General features: G+C 38.7%; 10 protein-coding genes across 10 annotated transcripts; 6 read left to right on the forward strand and 4 right to left on the reverse strand.

Moving 5' to 3' along the window:
* Window positions 1-147: 147 nt before the first annotated feature.
* YML020W (uncharacterized protein) lies at window positions 148-2,142 on the forward strand (the record flags this gene model as incomplete). The annotated part of the gene is made up of 1 exon (NM_001182378.1): window positions 148-2,142. The coding sequence occupies one exon, from the start codon at window positions 148-150 to the stop codon at window positions 2,140-2,142; it is 1,995 nt and encodes a 664-aa protein (NP_013692.1).
* Window positions 2,143-2,455: 313 nt separating this feature from the next.
* OST6 (dolichyl-diphosphooligosaccharide--protein glycotransferase) lies at window positions 2,456-3,454 on the forward strand (the record flags this gene model as incomplete). Its single annotated transcript, NM_001182377.1, has 1 exon — window positions 2,456-3,454. One exon carries the CDS (start codon window positions 2,456-2,458, stop codon window positions 3,452-3,454), a length of 999 nt encoding a protein of 332 aa, NP_013693.1.
* A 315-nt stretch (window positions 3,455-3,769) lies between these two features.
* YML018C (uncharacterized protein) lies at window positions 3,770-4,951 on the reverse strand (the record flags this gene model as incomplete). Its single annotated transcript, NM_001182376.1, has 1 exon — window positions 3,770-4,951. The coding sequence occupies one exon, from the start codon at window positions 4,949-4,951 to the stop codon at window positions 3,770-3,772; it is 1,182 nt and encodes a 393-aa protein (NP_013694.1).
* A 635-nt stretch (window positions 4,952-5,586) lies between these two features.
* Window positions 5,587-7,730, forward strand: PSP2 (Psp2p; the record flags this gene model as incomplete). Its single annotated transcript, NM_001182375.1, has 2 exons — window positions 5,587-5,590; window positions 5,953-7,730. The coding sequence occupies 2 exons, from the start codon at window positions 5,587-5,589 to the stop codon at window positions 7,728-7,730; spliced, it is 1,782 nt and encodes a 593-aa protein (NP_013695.2).
* Window positions 7,731-8,456: 726 nt separating this feature from the next.
* On the reverse strand, window positions 8,457-10,535 carry PPZ1 (salt homeostasis regulator; the record flags this gene model as incomplete). The annotated part of the gene is made up of 1 exon (NM_001182374.1): window positions 8,457-10,535. The coding sequence occupies one exon, from the start codon at window positions 10,533-10,535 to the stop codon at window positions 8,457-8,459; it is 2,079 nt and encodes a 692-aa protein (NP_013696.1).
* A 452-nt stretch (window positions 10,536-10,987) lies between these two features.
* On the reverse strand, window positions 10,988-12,028 carry TAF11 (TATA-binding protein-associated factor TAF11; the record flags this gene model as incomplete). The annotated part of the gene is made up of 1 exon (NM_001182373.1): window positions 10,988-12,028. The coding sequence occupies one exon, from the start codon at window positions 12,026-12,028 to the stop codon at window positions 10,988-10,990; it is 1,041 nt and encodes a 346-aa protein (NP_013697.1).
* A 195-nt stretch (window positions 12,029-12,223) lies between these two features.
* Window positions 12,224-13,063, forward strand: TRM9 (tRNA (carboxymethyluridine(34)-5-O)-methyltransferase; the record flags this gene model as incomplete). The annotated part of the gene is made up of 1 exon (NM_001182372.1): window positions 12,224-13,063. The coding sequence occupies one exon, from the start codon at window positions 12,224-12,226 to the stop codon at window positions 13,061-13,063; it is 840 nt and encodes a 279-aa protein (NP_013698.1).
* An 84-nt stretch (window positions 13,064-13,147) lies between these two features.
* UBX2 (Ubx2p) lies at window positions 13,148-14,902 on the forward strand (the record flags this gene model as incomplete). The annotated part of the gene is made up of 1 exon (NM_001182371.1): window positions 13,148-14,902. The coding sequence occupies one exon, from the start codon at window positions 13,148-13,150 to the stop codon at window positions 14,900-14,902; it is 1,755 nt and encodes a 584-aa protein (NP_013699.1).
* Window positions 14,903-15,114: 212 nt separating this feature from the next.
* Window positions 15,115-15,750, forward strand: ERV25 (Erv25p; the record flags this gene model as incomplete). Its single annotated transcript, NM_001182369.1, has 1 exon — window positions 15,115-15,750. The coding sequence occupies one exon, from the start codon at window positions 15,115-15,117 to the stop codon at window positions 15,748-15,750; it is 636 nt and encodes a 211-aa protein (NP_013701.1).
* Window positions 15,751-15,893: 143 nt separating this feature from the next.
* RAD33 (Rad33p) lies at window positions 15,894-16,427 on the reverse strand (the record flags this gene model as incomplete). The annotated part of the gene is made up of 1 exon (NM_001182368.1): window positions 15,894-16,427. One exon carries the CDS (start codon window positions 16,425-16,427, stop codon window positions 15,894-15,896), a length of 534 nt encoding a protein of 177 aa, NP_013702.1.
* Window positions 16,428-16,650: the final 223 nt, after the last annotated feature.

Here is a 16,650-nt window from a genome sequence, read left to right on the forward strand (position 1 = left end):
CTATCTTTTTTATTCCCACCAGTCACTAGATTCGGCTTTATACATATAGTGGGCTTATCACTGCTCTTGGATAGCACTTTTGCACTACAAATAGACACCATTACGAAGAATTGGAAGAGACTTATATACAGAGTACCAGTAGGTAGAATGGTCACGACTCCATTGCATTCCTCGCCGAAAAGCAGTCTGAAATCTTCAACGACCTCACTGCGCTCAGTACATACTCAGTCTGGTCGTATGGGGCCTAGTGAGCCTAAGCACAGAACAACCAAATCCTGGTCTATATGGGGAGGTAATGACGAGGAAGAACCGGAGTTATCTAATAAAAATAAAGGAAAGGAAACCGCCCAAGACAACAGTCAAGAAAATGACAATGTTTCAAATGAGGGAACACGCTTGCACGATAATCAACAAACAACGATTTTAAAGGAAACCACCAGGATCGAGAAGGGTGAGAAGGACAAAAAAGACAGAAATGCAGCTATAGTAGAAAAAAACACAAGACCACGAGCATGGCCATTCTTTTGGGGCCGTAACAAAAAAGATCCGGAGCCGACGCATAACATTCCCACTGATGCGGATAATAACACTTTATCACGTTTAGCAAATAGTCTAAATCCGGCTCCTCTAACCAACACTTACATACCTTATAAACCTGATGCTATATTGATCAGAGATAAAGGTGTCAAAACTGCTAAGAAATTAACAGATGACATAGGCAATCAGTTTCCTAACATTGTTGTACCAAGTTTCGATATTTTACCGAAACAAACCATATGGAATACAGTCACATCCACAATTTGGAAGTGGAAGACTGAATACTGGGATAGAAGACCTTCATCAAGGGTACGAGAGGGGGAAGAACAGGTGCAGCACTCACAAAATCAGTTAAAAGAGGAAACAAACACAGTTGCAAACGAGGCAAAAGATGAGGAGCGGTTGGAACACAACAGAGGATCTCTATTTAGGGTTGATCCATGGAAAAAAATAAACCTTCTATCAGATTACCAATCTAGGCCCATCAGAGTTCTCATTGTCGGCGTTCATGGGTTCTTTCCAACAAAAATTATTAGACCGTTTATTGGTGAGCCAACGGGTACATCTACCAAGTTTGTCACAGAAGCTGAGGAAATAGTGAAGGAATATTTTGATCAACATAAAGTACCCATTGAAATAAGCAAGATCGCTCTTGAAAGAGAAGGAGAGATATTTGATAGAGTAGATTTCTTCTACGAAGTTATGAAGCATTGGAGCAAAGAAATAAACAATTCTGATTTTATTTATTTTGTTAGCCATTCGCAGGGGTGTCCGGTAACCATTATGCTTTTAGCGAAGCTGATCAAAAACGGCATAATAAACCTTGATAATTCTCAATTTTTCAACGATGAAATTCAGTTTTGTTCGTCCAAAAAAATTATCTCGGTCTTGGCCATGGCAGGTATCAATAATGGTCCATTCTACGGTGCAGATCAAACTTTGTTTGTTCGTGCTTACCAGACGATTGAAAAAGACTCATTGAGGGAGTTATTCGAGTTTCAAAAGTTTGATTCCAAACAATCGCAAAGCTTCATAGAAGGCCTAAGAACAATCATATCAAATAACGTTAAGATTACATTTGTGGGATCCATCAATGATCAACTGGTCCCTCTGTATTCATCCACATGTCTTTTTGCCAACCATCCCAATATATTTCGGGCCATTTTTATTGATAGAGGATCACAAACTCCAGCATTTATCACTCGCATAGTTAAAATTGCTGGTTCACTCTTAAACCTGGGTTATAACGATCACGGAATCATAAAGGAAATAAGCGGATCTCTGGCGGGCACCCTGACAGGAGGTGGTCACTCTACCATTTATAATGAGAAACAGGTCTACCATCTGGGCATCAAATTTGCATTAGAAACAACCGATTTGTCCGAAATGTATCCAATTGAGTACTCACCATATAAATTGTCTGAGTTAGGAGCCAACCCCTATCGTCTGCCATGGTGTATGAGGGGATTGATGTACGAGTCCAACAAGCATTTCAGTAATGAAGAAATCAAGATGTTGTTTAAGGAATTTGAGGAATGGGAGCCTGAGACAAAGCAATTGAAGGACATAAAAAACAGGCTTAATGGTTTGAAATATCGACTCTGATAAAAAATACATCCAGCATGATACCAGCTTGCTTCCGCAAACGAAACATAACTTAAGGTACCGCAATTCAAAAAGGCATTCATACGTACAAATATTAACTATATCTGACATTATTTAGACTATCACAAGCAGTATTTATTTATTTATTTACTTATTTATTCATTTATTCATTTCCTTTTTAGTCTTTTATGCCAGTGAGCTACTGTCGCGAATTGAAAACTGCAAAAAAATAAAATAGGAACTTGGATTCAGAAGTTTTGATAATAAAATTGCATGTAGATGAGAGCCGCGAACTGAATCATACAAAAAAAATATGAAGTGGTGTAGCACATACATTATTATATGGCTCGCCATTATATTCCATAAGTTTCAGAAGTCCACAGCCACTGCATCCCATAATATAGATGATATTCTACAGTTGAAAGATGACACCGGTGTGATAACAGTGACCGCTGACAACTACCCACTGTTAAGCCGTGGTGTCCCAGGTTACTTCAATATCTTGTACATCACAATGAGGGGTACAAACAGTAACGGCATGAGTTGCCAACTATGCCATGATTTTGAAAAAACCTATCACGCAGTGGCCGATGTAATTCGCTCGCAGGCCCCACAATCACTAAATTTGTTTTTTACAGTGGATGTCAACGAAGTACCACAATTGGTCAAGGATTTAAAGTTGCAAAACGTACCTCATCTTGTGGTATATCCGCCAGCAGAAAGTAACAAGCAATCTCAGTTCGAATGGAAAACATCACCTTTTTATCAGTACTCTTTGGTACCTGAAAATGCGGAAAACACTTTACAATTTGGCGATTTTCTGGCTAAAATACTCAATATTTCGATAACGGTTCCTCAAGCCTTCAACGTTCAGGAATTTGTTTATTATTTTGTTGCGTGTATGGTAGTTTTCATCTTTATTAAGAAAGTAATTCTACCGAAGGTAACTAATAAATGGAAGCTTTTCTCCATGATATTGTCATTAGGCATACTTCTACCAAGTATTACTGGTTACAAGTTTGTGGAAATGAATGCTATCCCTTTCATTGCACGTGATGCTAAGAATCGTATAATGTATTTTAGCGGTGGTTCAGGATGGCAGTTCGGTATAGAGATTTTTTCTGTATCATTGATGTACATTGTGATGTCCGCACTGTCTGTGCTTTTAATTTATGTGCCCAAAATCTCGTGTGTAAGTGAAAAAATGAGAGGACTATTGTCGTCATTTTTGGCATGTGTTCTATTCTACTTCTTTTCTTATTTCATTAGTTGTTATTTGATAAAGAATCCAGGGTACCCAATTGTTTTTTAATTTTGAGAAAATGCGTTTTTCAGTTTCATTATAACATGTATATTTGCATTTCTTTCTCACGGCAAAGTTAGTGACAAAGAATAAGGTTTGTATGAAGCCAACGAGATACTTTTTCTCTTATTGAAAATTCTTTTGGCCTCTGTTTTGTTAGTCTGGATACTGAAAAAAATGTTTAAGATTATTAAATCACACAGGAATGAAATTGTTATTAGAAAAATTATAATATACATTCTATATAGGGAAAAATTTCTTCTGACTTTGAAATTTAGATGCTAATAGTTTTTTTTATTATTTCTATTTTTTTTTTTTTTAAGATCAGTTGTTTGCTGCTGGCACCTCCACTGATTCGTAATTGCTAGCCGTTATTGAGTTCTCAAAATGTTCCTCCTCAGAGCTTTTGTTAATGATGAAAAATGAGCCTAAGATGAGGGTAGCACCAAATAAATAGAGCGCAGACATGGTTTTGTGCTTAAAGATTACATCACCAAACATTGCTAGGGGTATCGTTATGCTCAATCCTACGGTGACGGTTAAAGGACTCGTTAGTAACATAGCCTTTGCCCAACAAAAGTCGCTAACAAATGTGATGAGACAATTGACGAAGATTATTACCACAACTTTAGGATCTTTGGGCAGAGAGAATGGTTCCCAGCCAAAAAAGTCCAATACAATCAGTGATGGCCATAGAAAAAGTAAATTAAAGAGACCAACAAAGCCAAAAAAAATCTTCATGTTAACACGAGTCTCATCTCCGACTTCTCTCTTCAATAAAGTACTGTAGACACCGTAAAGTACAGCACCTGCAAGTGCCAACAAGTTGCCTATCAGAACTTGCACGGCATCGTTATCATCACCACTAACGTCCGCGATATGGCGTTGGTAGCGCTGATGAGAATCTGATTTGGTGACCATGATTATGCCTACAAAGGAAATGAACGACCCGAGTACTTTGGACTTGCTCAACGATTCAACATGACAAATAGCACCTATGAACAAGGTGAAAAAGGAAGAAGTAGTGGAGAGGATTGTCTGCGATGCCACCGATGTGAATGCCAGCGAGGCATTGGTCACAAGGTTAGCTGTGAACCAAAGTATGCAGAACTCAGCACTTAACTTGATTGTTTCATATAACGTTAGCCTCTTCTTTTGGTTGGCATGCGTGCCTGCTTCAAGGTTTGTAAGCAGTGGGCTAGTCATATCAACCGAGCGATTGCTATCACTACCAGTACCTTCTTCCTCCATAATTAGTTCGCGGTGAACGTTTGCACGGCCTGTGTCCTTGTAATTCACCACAACGGCCTTTGCAGTTGGAAAAAGATAAAAGATAAAGGCGGCAGTATTGGTGTACGTGATAAAGAATGGTTTTCTATACGAGTCATCCTCGAAGATCAAATTTATCAGGAAGGACGATAAAACCCACAAAATAATGACTAGACCCAACATCAGAAGACCCAAGGTCCACCTCTTATTAAAGGACGTTTGATCCTTCGACACCATGGCTCTGTTGAACTTTTATCTGAGAGAGGAAAAAAAGGAAGGAAAAAAAAGAAGAAACTTCCTTTATTTATTTGTCTTAACCACAACACACAATGCAATAAGATGCAATATAATATCAAAGCCAATATCTTATGTTGCTGATCCTGAGAAGGAATATATACAATTTATGTAGTAAAATACCTTTTCTTCTGCGAGTTGCAAGAAATAGAAAAGACTCCGATTGCGCATCGCCAGAATAAAATTTCACAACCACACTTTTTGGCTGAACTTTTTATTACCTGATTAAACAGAGAGAGAAAAGGTAGAGGTCAAAATTTTTTAAGCAAAACTAAAAAAGATGCAAAATCACGTGCTGAAAATCTAACATAAGGGTTAAGATTAGAGTTTTATAGGACTTGTTTTGTAATATTTCAAATACGAGCTAACCCTACTGATTTCAATTAGGTCTAATTTAGGGTTGAGCTGCACTGAAATTTCGGAAATTTTGGGTTATTTTAAATGAGACAGAAGAACTACAGAGATACGTTCTTCAGACTTTAAAGCTTATCTCCACAAAGAATTGGTCAAGAAATCATCCTAGAAAAACACGTTTGCTCACTCGATCTTAATCACATAGAGTGCTGGAACGGGAAGAAATGGGTATGTGCCTCGGTTTTTCTCATTAACCCCTTTTGATCCATAACGGTCCTCTTTTGTTTCCTTTTTTTTTTTTGTTTTAGTATTTTATGTTTACTATTTTCTTCTGTTTCAGTCATACGTAGGAATTATTGCATGAAAGAGGATATAATATTCATGTGGATTTTTAAGAAAATAGATCAAGTTTAAATAGCCACTAACAATTGAACAATGCTCTCTCTTGGCCTCTTTTCTTCTTTTTTATCGTTTCTCTAAAAATCAAGCTGATTAGACATGGTCTTGCAATGTTTTTGCTTTCTCTAATCAGCTTGGTTTTCCGCAAAGAAGAGAAAGTCACGGAATTGTCTACATATGTTTCTATTCAGGAACAAATAATACATCTAATAATAATGGCACTACGAAGAAAATGTCCCTAGAAGAATTTCTAGGGAACGACACTTTAGGCGAGTCAGTATGGGATGAGGAAGATATTAATTTGGATGCTATAAGCAATACTACGAATATTGACATCTTGAAACAAACCAAGGCAGGCGAACATCAACGTGATGGTCACCAACAGCACCCACACGGTGGTCATGGACCCATGAACAGATCACGTTTTTCTAATGCAGGGCCTTTTGGTGGTGGTAGCATGGGGGACTTTGCAAATCATCACCACCCGCTGCAGCATCAGCAAGGTCCTCCTTATATTGTGAAGTTTTCTGATTTACCACCGAGATTTTCCAACTTTGACATTGAAGATCTTTTTCAAGCAAAGTTTACCAAGTTTATTAAGTTCAAACTGTTTTGGGAGATAAATAAAAATCCAAGTATTTCTACTTTGAAATCGGGGTCAATCTTTGATCAAAATTTCAAACGTGACTCGAAGGTAGCATTTGTCGAGTTATATACATCCCGTGATATGGACAAAATTTTGAACTATTGGACCACTCCTTTGAAGGAAATTTACCACATTACAACAGCGCCCGCAGAATTCGAAGATTTTAAGGATTACAGCACGAAGGTGAAATTATTAACAGACCCTAAAGACGATGCTGGCAAACCATTCATTACTAAGACTCAGCGGTCAAAATCCAATCCTTTTGGAAGTGCTAAACCGGTTGATACGCAATCGAAGATTTTGGACATTGAAGAAAAAATGGAAAATTTACACGTGGAAGATACAACAACCCTGAGGGCATCATTAATCCCTAGTAGTGATTCTATGGCAACCACTGCAACAGGCAGCAAGATCACAATCTTGAAAAAGCAGACACCTACAGAGGAGGAATCACATTCTGCAACCCCAACTCCCAAACCTTTAAGTTACTCTGAAGTAGTTGAGAGATCTGTGGTCAATGAAACTTCCAAGAAAGGAACTCCATTAAGCAAGCTTGACTCACCAGCTCTTGAACTACAATCTAAGCCCGATAAATCGGACGAGTTCAAAGGTGGCGATGAACAAGGCTTTGAGAAAGGTGGCGACGATAAAGCTCAATTAGATGTCTCAAATGATAAAGATAAAGGTTCAGAAACCGATGTTGATAAACAGTTCACTTTCAAGAATGTGGAAAGGGAACATAGTATGAGCAGAACCAAATATAACGGAAACCATAATAACAATAATGGCAATTTTAGAGGGAGTAATAGATATCGTGGAGGCCCCAATGGCAGCAGTTATAAAGGTGGGCATAACAATCGTGGTAATCGCGGCGGATATCGTGGTGGCAGCTCATACAACAACAACAACAACAACACTAATGATAATAATAATAATAATAATAATAGTAGTAGTAATAATAATAACGGTTCAAGATATCATGATCGACAAAACAATGAAGAAGGGTTAACCTCGGATTCATCTTTAGATGCCTCAGGAAATAAAAAGAATGATTTCACGAACTCAACATCCAATACACAACAATATTCCATTTTCAAACCAGCAAGTGGGTTCCTTGGCCAAGGTAATAATGATTCTATAAGGAACAATGGACGCGGTAACTATAACAGCAGCGGTATGAATGGAGGTTCGAGAGGAAGAGGATTTGGCAGAGGAAGGGGATTTGGCAGAGGCGCATATAACAATCGAGGTAGTCGTGGTGGACGTGGAAGCAGCGGTAACTACTCCAACTACAATAACAGAACAACAGACATGCCTTTATGAGTCATGTACTGACCCATTAATTTTCTTTTCTCTTTTTTTTTTTTTTTTTTTTTTTTCCTCTATTTCCTTTTTTTGTTCTAGTCGGTTACGCAGTTCTGAGTAATGTAATATAGCGTTCCTTTTCCTCTCAGATTTTTTTGACCTTATTTTGTTTCCACTTTTTACTACTTATGCTGCTTTTTGTCCATTTCCCCTTCAGTTGTTTTGAATTTTTTTTTTAAAAAAAATTCGTCTTTCTGATTAATCAATTTTGATTATATATTTTCTCTTGATTAGTTCACAATTTTTATAGGCCCTTATTTCTTAAAGAAGTTTTATGAAGTTTCGTAAGTATTGGGGGGGTTGAAAATAATCTCTCACGTTATACGCAATAAAAAATTAAAATTAAGGAGAACCAATCTATAGAAACGAACCATTGAATTTAGCTATATGACTATATACCATTACGTAATTTATATAAACAGCTTAATATAGCGAAAGCAAAGTAGAACGAAATTTCGGAGAGTTCTAGATTGTATAGAGCGAATGAGCATTCAATACACACGCGAAGGCAGTAGGCGATGAAAGGAAGTTTTTTAATGTCATTAAGAAAAAGATAGGGAACTTCTATTTCCTGTCTTTCATATATATATATATATATATATATATATATATGTGCATATGTACATCGTTGAGTTGTTCATGAAATAATGAATATAATACTTCTGGATTTTTTAGTCAGTAAATTTACTGTTGAGATTCGTTATCATTTGTGATGCTTGTTTCCATCATTTGCTGTTGTTGATTAGCCAGTTTTCTTTCCTGTCTACCTTTCTTCATAACTTGCTTCAAAGCTGCACTATCTAGTGGATCTAACAATTCAAAAGAGCACAATAAACCTTCGCTGACGCTCATTACAGCCCCCCAATTATCAAATTCACCACAATAATTTGGCGCGGAAAACACCGTAACGAGACTTCTATCATTGAAAAATTCATAACCGTCTTCCACAACCATGTGAGCTCTACAAACCAAATCAAACCCAAACTTGTTCAAGAATTTGTTAATTGCCACCTTATTATAACAGTAACTTACACCACGTTCGTTATCCTCCCATTCGTTGGGTGAATCTGTGGGATCGGACCACAAAAGATCATTAATTAAGCCAAAATCTGGTACATCAGTAGGCCTAACTACATGTCTGATTTCATCCATAGAATTTAAAACTGGCGACAATCCACCATGAACACAAAAAATCTTTCCGGCTACGATAGCAGCTAATGGTAATGTATTAAAAGTATCGATGAATGTCTTCCAGATCTTGATGTTACAACGACGTTTACATTCATCATAAAATCCATAAACCCTTGTGACGTTAGCACATTCATGGTTGCCTCTCAATAAAAAGAAATTTTCAGGGTATTTTATTTTGTAACAAAACAATAGTAAAATAGTCTCCAGTGACTGTTTACCACGGTCCACATAATCACCTAGGAATAAATAGTTCGAGGATGGTGGGAACCCACATTTGGTAAAAAGCCTTAAGAGATCCCCATATTGGCCATGAACGTCGCCTACAATTTTTACAGGAGGTGATAATTCTAATAAGGAAGGTTGAGAAAGAAAGATTTCACGAGCCTTGATGCAAATCTGTAAAATTTCATTGTTCTTCAAACAAACATTTTTTGTTCTCTTAGCAGCGTAGCCCGCATCCAGTAATTTTTGGATAGTTTCATCAATATCGATAGGCTTTTTGAATTTTTTTGGAGCGTTTTTGTTTCCGGAAGATTGCATTATATCATTAAATTCCTCATTCGGATCTTTTTTGCTATCTGTTATATTATTATTTTTATCATTAACATTTTCCATTGATGCATGGATATTACTCAATTGAGATGAATTTTCAATGTCATCATCATTGCTGATGTGTTTGCTCGGGTAAATATCGCGACTTGAATGGTGATTCAATGAGGAGGTTGAATTAGAGGTAAAGTATTCACCAGAGTGATCTGTTAGCTTGGACAAGCCTGGAGAGTTTAATGGGGTGCTGTATGCGGTATTACCATCTGATCCAAACGAAGATTTCCTACTGTGTAGCGAAGATGCATGAGAATTTGACCGGGTTAATGCCTGAACGAGATAATTCTCCTGATTGTTAGAGGAGTATGATCCATTGTTAGGCTCTTCATGGGTCACATCTGATTTCCTTCTTGACACTGATCCGCTTCTTATACTGGACGGACGAGAATTCGAAGATCTAGAAAACCTTTTAGTGTGCGAGATGTCGTTGTCTTTATCATCATTGTCATCATCGGTTAAGGCGTTCTCATAATAGGTAGATGAGTATGAAGATTTATGCTTGGATACGTGTGTGCTACTATTGTTTGTTTTTAAAATGGGTGACTTGGGTTCCATTTGGATCATTGAAGGTGGTAAATCAGCAGCAGCCTTAGTATTATAACTTGATCTTCTAGAAGTAGAAGGCCTCTTAGTAGAGGATGATGAAGGAGTAGTTAACAATTCGTTTTGAGAATTTGAATGCGAGTGTGAGCTAGATGGGAAATGGTAACGATTCGTGTGAGAGCTATGTCGTTGGTGATTAACCTCAAGATTGGGCTTTGATGGAGTGGAGGGATCAGGGACGTTTGAATTAGTATTCGTAGTGGACGAAGAAGGAAGAGATCGCCTTGATCTTGAAGATTTATTTGATTTTGCAGACTTCACAGAATGGGAAGTCTCGGTTCTCGACACTTGAGGACGAGGATTTCTCGAGGAGGAATTCGAATGTGAATCCTTTTTCGAAGATTTTGAACTTGAATTACCCATTTTGAAAAGGAAGGAAAGATAAGCAGAGAGTGGTTGATTTGTTGTTTTATGACAAAGCCTCTAGGGGAAAAGAAGCGACTATAACGATGAAATAAAAATAAAACGATAAAGAAAAGTATAATCAAATGTATTCCAAAGAAGTACTTTTATATATAATCTTTATATTTAACTTGAAAGAAAAAGATTTAACATGTATTGCCAAAACAAACAAAACTAATAATGGAAGCTATTGTATTGTGCTTTTATGTTACCCACCTGCCAATGGTTCACAAGAGAAAGCTGATTAACAGAATTAGAAGATCTGCAGTAATCGTTTTCTTTTTTTTTTTTTCATTAATTTATATGCTATCCTTTTAAAAATAGACATGTCATTTCAAACGACATGTTAAAAATTATATATATGTTTATATATAGATTGATATATGTTGGAGCCGTTGGACAATTATGGGCAGCTATCTGAACATGGATCCCTGCCCTTCTCCTTGAGTTCTCCAGTAAGCGTTAGGCAAAGTGTCCGACTGCAGACGGTAGAGTCTCCACGCCTCACGGATGTGTTCGGGCAATAAGGGACTGTTGTTATATTTCTCGATGCTTACATCTAGTTTGTTGAATTGGAGGACGAGCTTATTGTACTGCTCGATGAGTTGTAGCTTCAAGTCCTGTGAATTATGGTCTGATTGCTGTAAGGATTTGGACTGTAGCAACGAGTTGCCCAGCGTAGTTTCGCGCTTGTCTACTTCTTCATCGTCGAAGTAGAAATCAGGTTCGTCTTCGGGAACGCTATCGGATTGATAATCTTGCTTGTATTGCTGGTTTTCTATGATGGAGAAAGTCAATTTTTTTAGATATTTTTTCAATTTATAGCCTATTTTGGTCCTCTTATCAAACTCTATGCACATTTGACTTGTCAACCACTTATTCTTCACAATCATGGCCAATTCGATTATCTCACCAGCGTATATTTTTCCCACCGCTTGCAGAAAAACACGAATATTTTCACTTATAGTTTGATTAGCTACTGTGCTAGCCAGTTTTTTGACCTGGGTTTTGTTTAGGGATGTTCTATGGAAAACTTCAAACCGATTAGTTTGATCTTTATCCAAGTTGGTTACCAAGAGCTTGAATTGTTCGTCCTGCGCAAGTTTTTCATTTTCATCTTCGTTGGTATTGGTGTCTTCGTAATTGCTATTTTGTGTTTGCTGTTGTAAAATGTCTTGTGGAAAGATCAGGTTTTCTGGGACTTTGTTGATAGAGTCCGGGTCTTGCTGATTTATCCTGGTTTTCTGGTATTTGTATTTTGGATATTTATTTAATTGGTTGTTGATTGATGTACCACCCGTTCGCAGGTTTTGCAATTTCCACGTAACGTAGTCCTGGTCCTCACTGATGACTTGGTCAATCATTTGTTTTGTGGAAAAATAGTTTGCTATTGTCAGTATTGGCGGATAGTTCACTTTCGGGATGGTGTCCAAAGGACCTTGAGGTTCGGTCATCGTTGCGCTGTTGAAGCTCAAACTTACTTTGTGCTCTTCATTTATATGGATAATTATCTCTATATACCTCTTCTTGATTTTTCAATTTCTTTCAACTTTTCAGTCGAAGAAATGGGAATAAGAGAAAAAATTCGGTAATGAACTGAACAGAGATGAGGTCTCGAAGAGCCAAGAAATAAAAGGTTAAGAACCAACATGGAGATAAACCAAGCGGCTGAAAAAGAACAGGAGTATGTTCACAAAGTGTATAATGAGATAGCTCCGCATTTCTCGCAAACTAGATATAAGCCATGGCCCATAGTGACTCAGTTCTTGAAGACTCGCCCAATGGGTTCCATCGGTATCGACGTCGGGTGTGGCAATGGAAAGTACCTCGGAGTGAACCCTGATATATATATTATCGGTTCAGATCGCTCAGATGGTCTTATTGAGTGCGCCAGAGGAATAAACCCATCGTACAACTTACTGGTGGCAGACGGGCTGAACTTACCACACAAAAACGAAACATTTGACTTCGCCATCTCAATTGCTGTAGTGCATCACTGGTCTACAAGGGAGAGACGTGTTGAGGTGATCAGGCACGTTCTATCGAAGCTACGTCAGGGCGGACAAGCATTAATATATTGTTGGGCTCTAGAACAGGGCAGCTCCCGTAGAGGTTACCATGAAGGTATGGAGCAAGATGTCTTTGTCCCCTGGGTTCTTCCCAAGAGTAAATCCAAACCAAAAACTAAATCAACGCCGCCTGCTAAAGTCAAGACAAGGCCAAAGCCAAACTTAATGAATATTCCCCCAAAGGAGCGTTCCGAATACTTGCAGCGCTGGAAGGAGGAACAGCAACGCAGTAAGTCTCTTGATGATAACGACGAGAAGCAACAACAAGATCAAGAACAGGAAAGAGAAGAGGTAAAATACCGATACTATCACTTATACCGAGAGGGCGAATTGGCTGAGGATTGCCGCCAAGCTGGGGCTGCCGTTCATAGTGAGGGCTTCGAGCGCGACAATTGGTGGGTGGTGGCCCAGAAGAGATGAAGGTGATATATAGGTAGACAGTGTATTTTGTAGCAGCAGGTATTACGATAGAAGTATGTAATAGCTTTCATAGTGTAATCGAAGATGCCAGTAGTCAATCATGAGGATAGTGAATTTCACCTTTCGCACACAGAAGAGGACAAGTTAAATGAGTTCCAGGTCATCACGAATTTCCCCCCAGAAGACTTGCCAGATGTGGTGAGACTGTTGAGGAACCATGGTTGGCAGTTAGAACCAGCATTGAGCCGATATTTCGATGGAGAGTGGAAAGGCGAACCAGACCAGATGGGAGAGCCCACTCAAACGTCTACACCCATGGCTGAGACCTTGGTTCCTCCCGCGTTGGGACCTAGACCGTTGTTATTTACAGCCTCACTGCCCGTGGTCAGACCATTGCCAGCGAACTTCCGCAATGATTTCAGAACAATTGGGCTAAATGGACGCTCTAACACTGTGTGGTCCATGTTTGAATCTTTTAGTTATGATGGTAACCCCTTTCTTTTTATTTTACTGTTGATCCCTCGGATAATCAATAGGTTATCTGCCACAATATTCACGTTCTTTTGCACTCTATTGTCCCTGCATTCGATAAGTGGTGGCGGTAATTCAGGAAAACCCAAGATCTCCAAGGTTCCAAAGGCACCAACCAGAGAAACCCATATCCCACTTGCAGAAATACTGGGTGACACGAAGGACAAGGATGCATTTTGCGAACTAAAAAGCTTTAAACCAGACATTTCCTTCAATGAGGCCTTGCGTATTGCAAAAGAAGAGTTTAAGTTTATGTTGCTCATCCTAGTGGGCGACACCTACGATACCGATACTGATACCGTAGATGTTAATTCTAAACTACTATTGGAAAAGATTTTGTTAAACAAGAAGACTTTACAGTACTTGCGCAAGATTGATAACGACCTGATTATCTATTTGAAATGCGTACACGAGTTGGAACCTTGGCTGGTTGCTCGCCAACTAGGTGTCAGAAACACCCCGGAGATATTCCTCATTGCCAACGTGGCTAATAAGGCTTCCCATTCAGAAACTTTGCCCTCACAAAGACTCTCCATTCTCGGCAAGCTAAAGGTCAATTCACTGAACAGATTCTTGCAGTCGTTAACAAACGTGGTGGAAAAGTACACTCCAGAATTAGTTGTTAATAAAACTGAAATGCACGAGCTACGCATGTCAAGAGAAATAAAAAAACTGCAGGAGGATGCGTACAAAAAGTCGCTAGAAATGGACAGAATCAAAGCTATAGAAAAGGAAAAGAGCTTGAAACACGCTCAGGATTTGAAATTAAACTCAACTGCTCGGCAATTAAAATGGTTAAAGGCTTGCATCGATGAGATACAGCCGTTCGAGACAACGGGGAAGCAAGCTACTCTGCAATTTAGGACTTCTAGTGGCAAAAGATTCGTCAAGAAGTTCCCCTCCATGACTACACTTTACCAAATCTACCAATCCATTGGGTGTCACATATACCTCGCGGTATATTCTAGTGACCCCGCAGAATGGTCTAACGCCCTCCAGGACAAAATCAGGCAATTATCTGCAGACGACGATATGCTCTGCTTTAAAGAAGGACAACTCGAAACTGCTACTGCTACCACTATCGAAGAGCTCGGCCACATCATCAACAACGAGCTTACCTCATTTGATCTCGAACGTGGTAAACTTGAATTCGACTTTGAATTGGTATCGCCCTTCCCTAAGTATACTGTGCATCCTAACGAGCACATGTCGGTGGACCAAGTGCCCCAGCTATGGCCAAATGGCAGTCTTCTAGTGGAAGCACTGGATGAAGAAGATGAAGAAGATGAGGAAAATGAAGAACAATGATAAAATAGCATATCGTTAAAAACGACAAACGCGTACAAAGAGTTTCTGGAGTTTACTTTTTTTTCATTTTTCGTTTTTACTCTTTCGTCTCCCTAATGATTTTGGCCAACCGTTGGTTGTTACGTGTTATATGTTTGTTTTAGGAGCTGGGGCCTACCTTTATAGTTAGTTGTATAACTCAGTTGATCTCATAAGTGAAAAGCAAAAAAAGGATGCAGGTGTTACAGTTATGGTTGACAACTTTGATCTCTTTGGTGGTGGCAGTGCAGGGATTACATTTCGACATTGCAGCATCTACAGATCCAGAACAGGTTTGTATTCGTGATTTTGTCACTGAAGGTCAATTGGTTGTCGCGGATATTCACTCAGATGGTTCTGTTGGTGATGGACAGAAACTAAACCTCTTCGTGCGTGATTCAGTTGGAAACGAGTATCGTAGAAAGAGGGACTTTGCAGGCGACGTTCGTGTTGCGTTTACTGCTCCATCCTCCACGGCATTCGACGTTTGTTTTGAAAATCAGGCTCAGTATCGTGGCCGTTCTTTAAGCAGGGCCATTGAATTGGACATTGAGAGTGGTGCTGAAGCTCGTGACTGGAACAAGATCAGTGCCAACGAAAAATTGAAACCTATAGAAGTGGAGTTGCGTAGAGTGGAGGAAATTACCGACGAAATTGTCGACGAATTGACTTACTTGAAAAACAGAGAGGAGAGATTAAGAGACACCAATGAATCTACCAACAGAAGGGTAAGAAATTTCTCAATTTTGGTTATTATTGTCTTGTCCTCGCTGGGTGTTTGGCAAGTCAACTATTTGAAGAACTACTTCAAAACGAAACATATCATTTAAGCAAAGGAAGAGGACCACACCATGCATTTGTGTATCAGCTTACCCTATAATTGCATATGTACTCGACTATTTTCTACATATATATGAATAGATTCCAGAACCGAATAAAGGAGAAAAAATATTTGAATATGGATTTGTTCGCTTCACATCTTTAAGTAACCTAGTTTTCCCAATACGCAACCAAAGTCCAAGTATGTCATGAAAAGCCTCTTGCCATCAGTAGCACAACTAATCATTTCAATGGTCCCAGAACTTTGGTCAGCCCCGATGAGATTGGAGATTTTTTGAAGGTCTTTTACGCTTAATACATGATCTCTTAAGGCCACTTGCGGGAAATCCACGTCTCTGCCACAGTTTCTAATAAGCATCGACCATAAATCATCTATTACTGTTAAATTATTCATCAGTATCAGTAACTGGCATGTGCATCGTACCAGTTTCGTGAAATCTATTACGTCAGTTCCTTCTATAATGACGTCTTCATTTCTCACCAGTTTCCAAATTGTGGGCTCTAGTTGCAAATCCTTGAAGAACCTTGGTAGTTCATTAACGGTCATATCATGGTCCAGACTGGATTCCGCATATTTTTCCAGAATTTCATCTTCAACTTCGATAGGTACTTTCGGGTTCTCGAATAGCTCTACTCTTTCATAACTAACGTTAGTGGATTTGCTCATTGAAAAAAAACTCGGAAGGTATTTAGGTGACCTTGCGGCTTCTTAATGCTGACACCTGCATGCGTAATTGTTATTATATATATATATGATAGTATATTTCATACTTGTTCCTTCTAAAGGTGACCCGCCTGATATGCGACATAGAAAAAAATTTGGATGAACATGTTCAAAGATTGGTAGCATTGACAAGAACCATTCATACAAGTAGGTAACAGCAGAAGGA

This window comes from Saccharomyces cerevisiae, chromosome XIII (genome assembly GCF_000146045.2).
Source record: "Saccharomyces cerevisiae S288C chromosome XIII, complete sequence".
Lineage (NCBI taxonomy): Eukaryota > Fungi > Ascomycota > Saccharomycetes > Saccharomycetales > Saccharomycetaceae > Saccharomyces > Saccharomyces cerevisiae.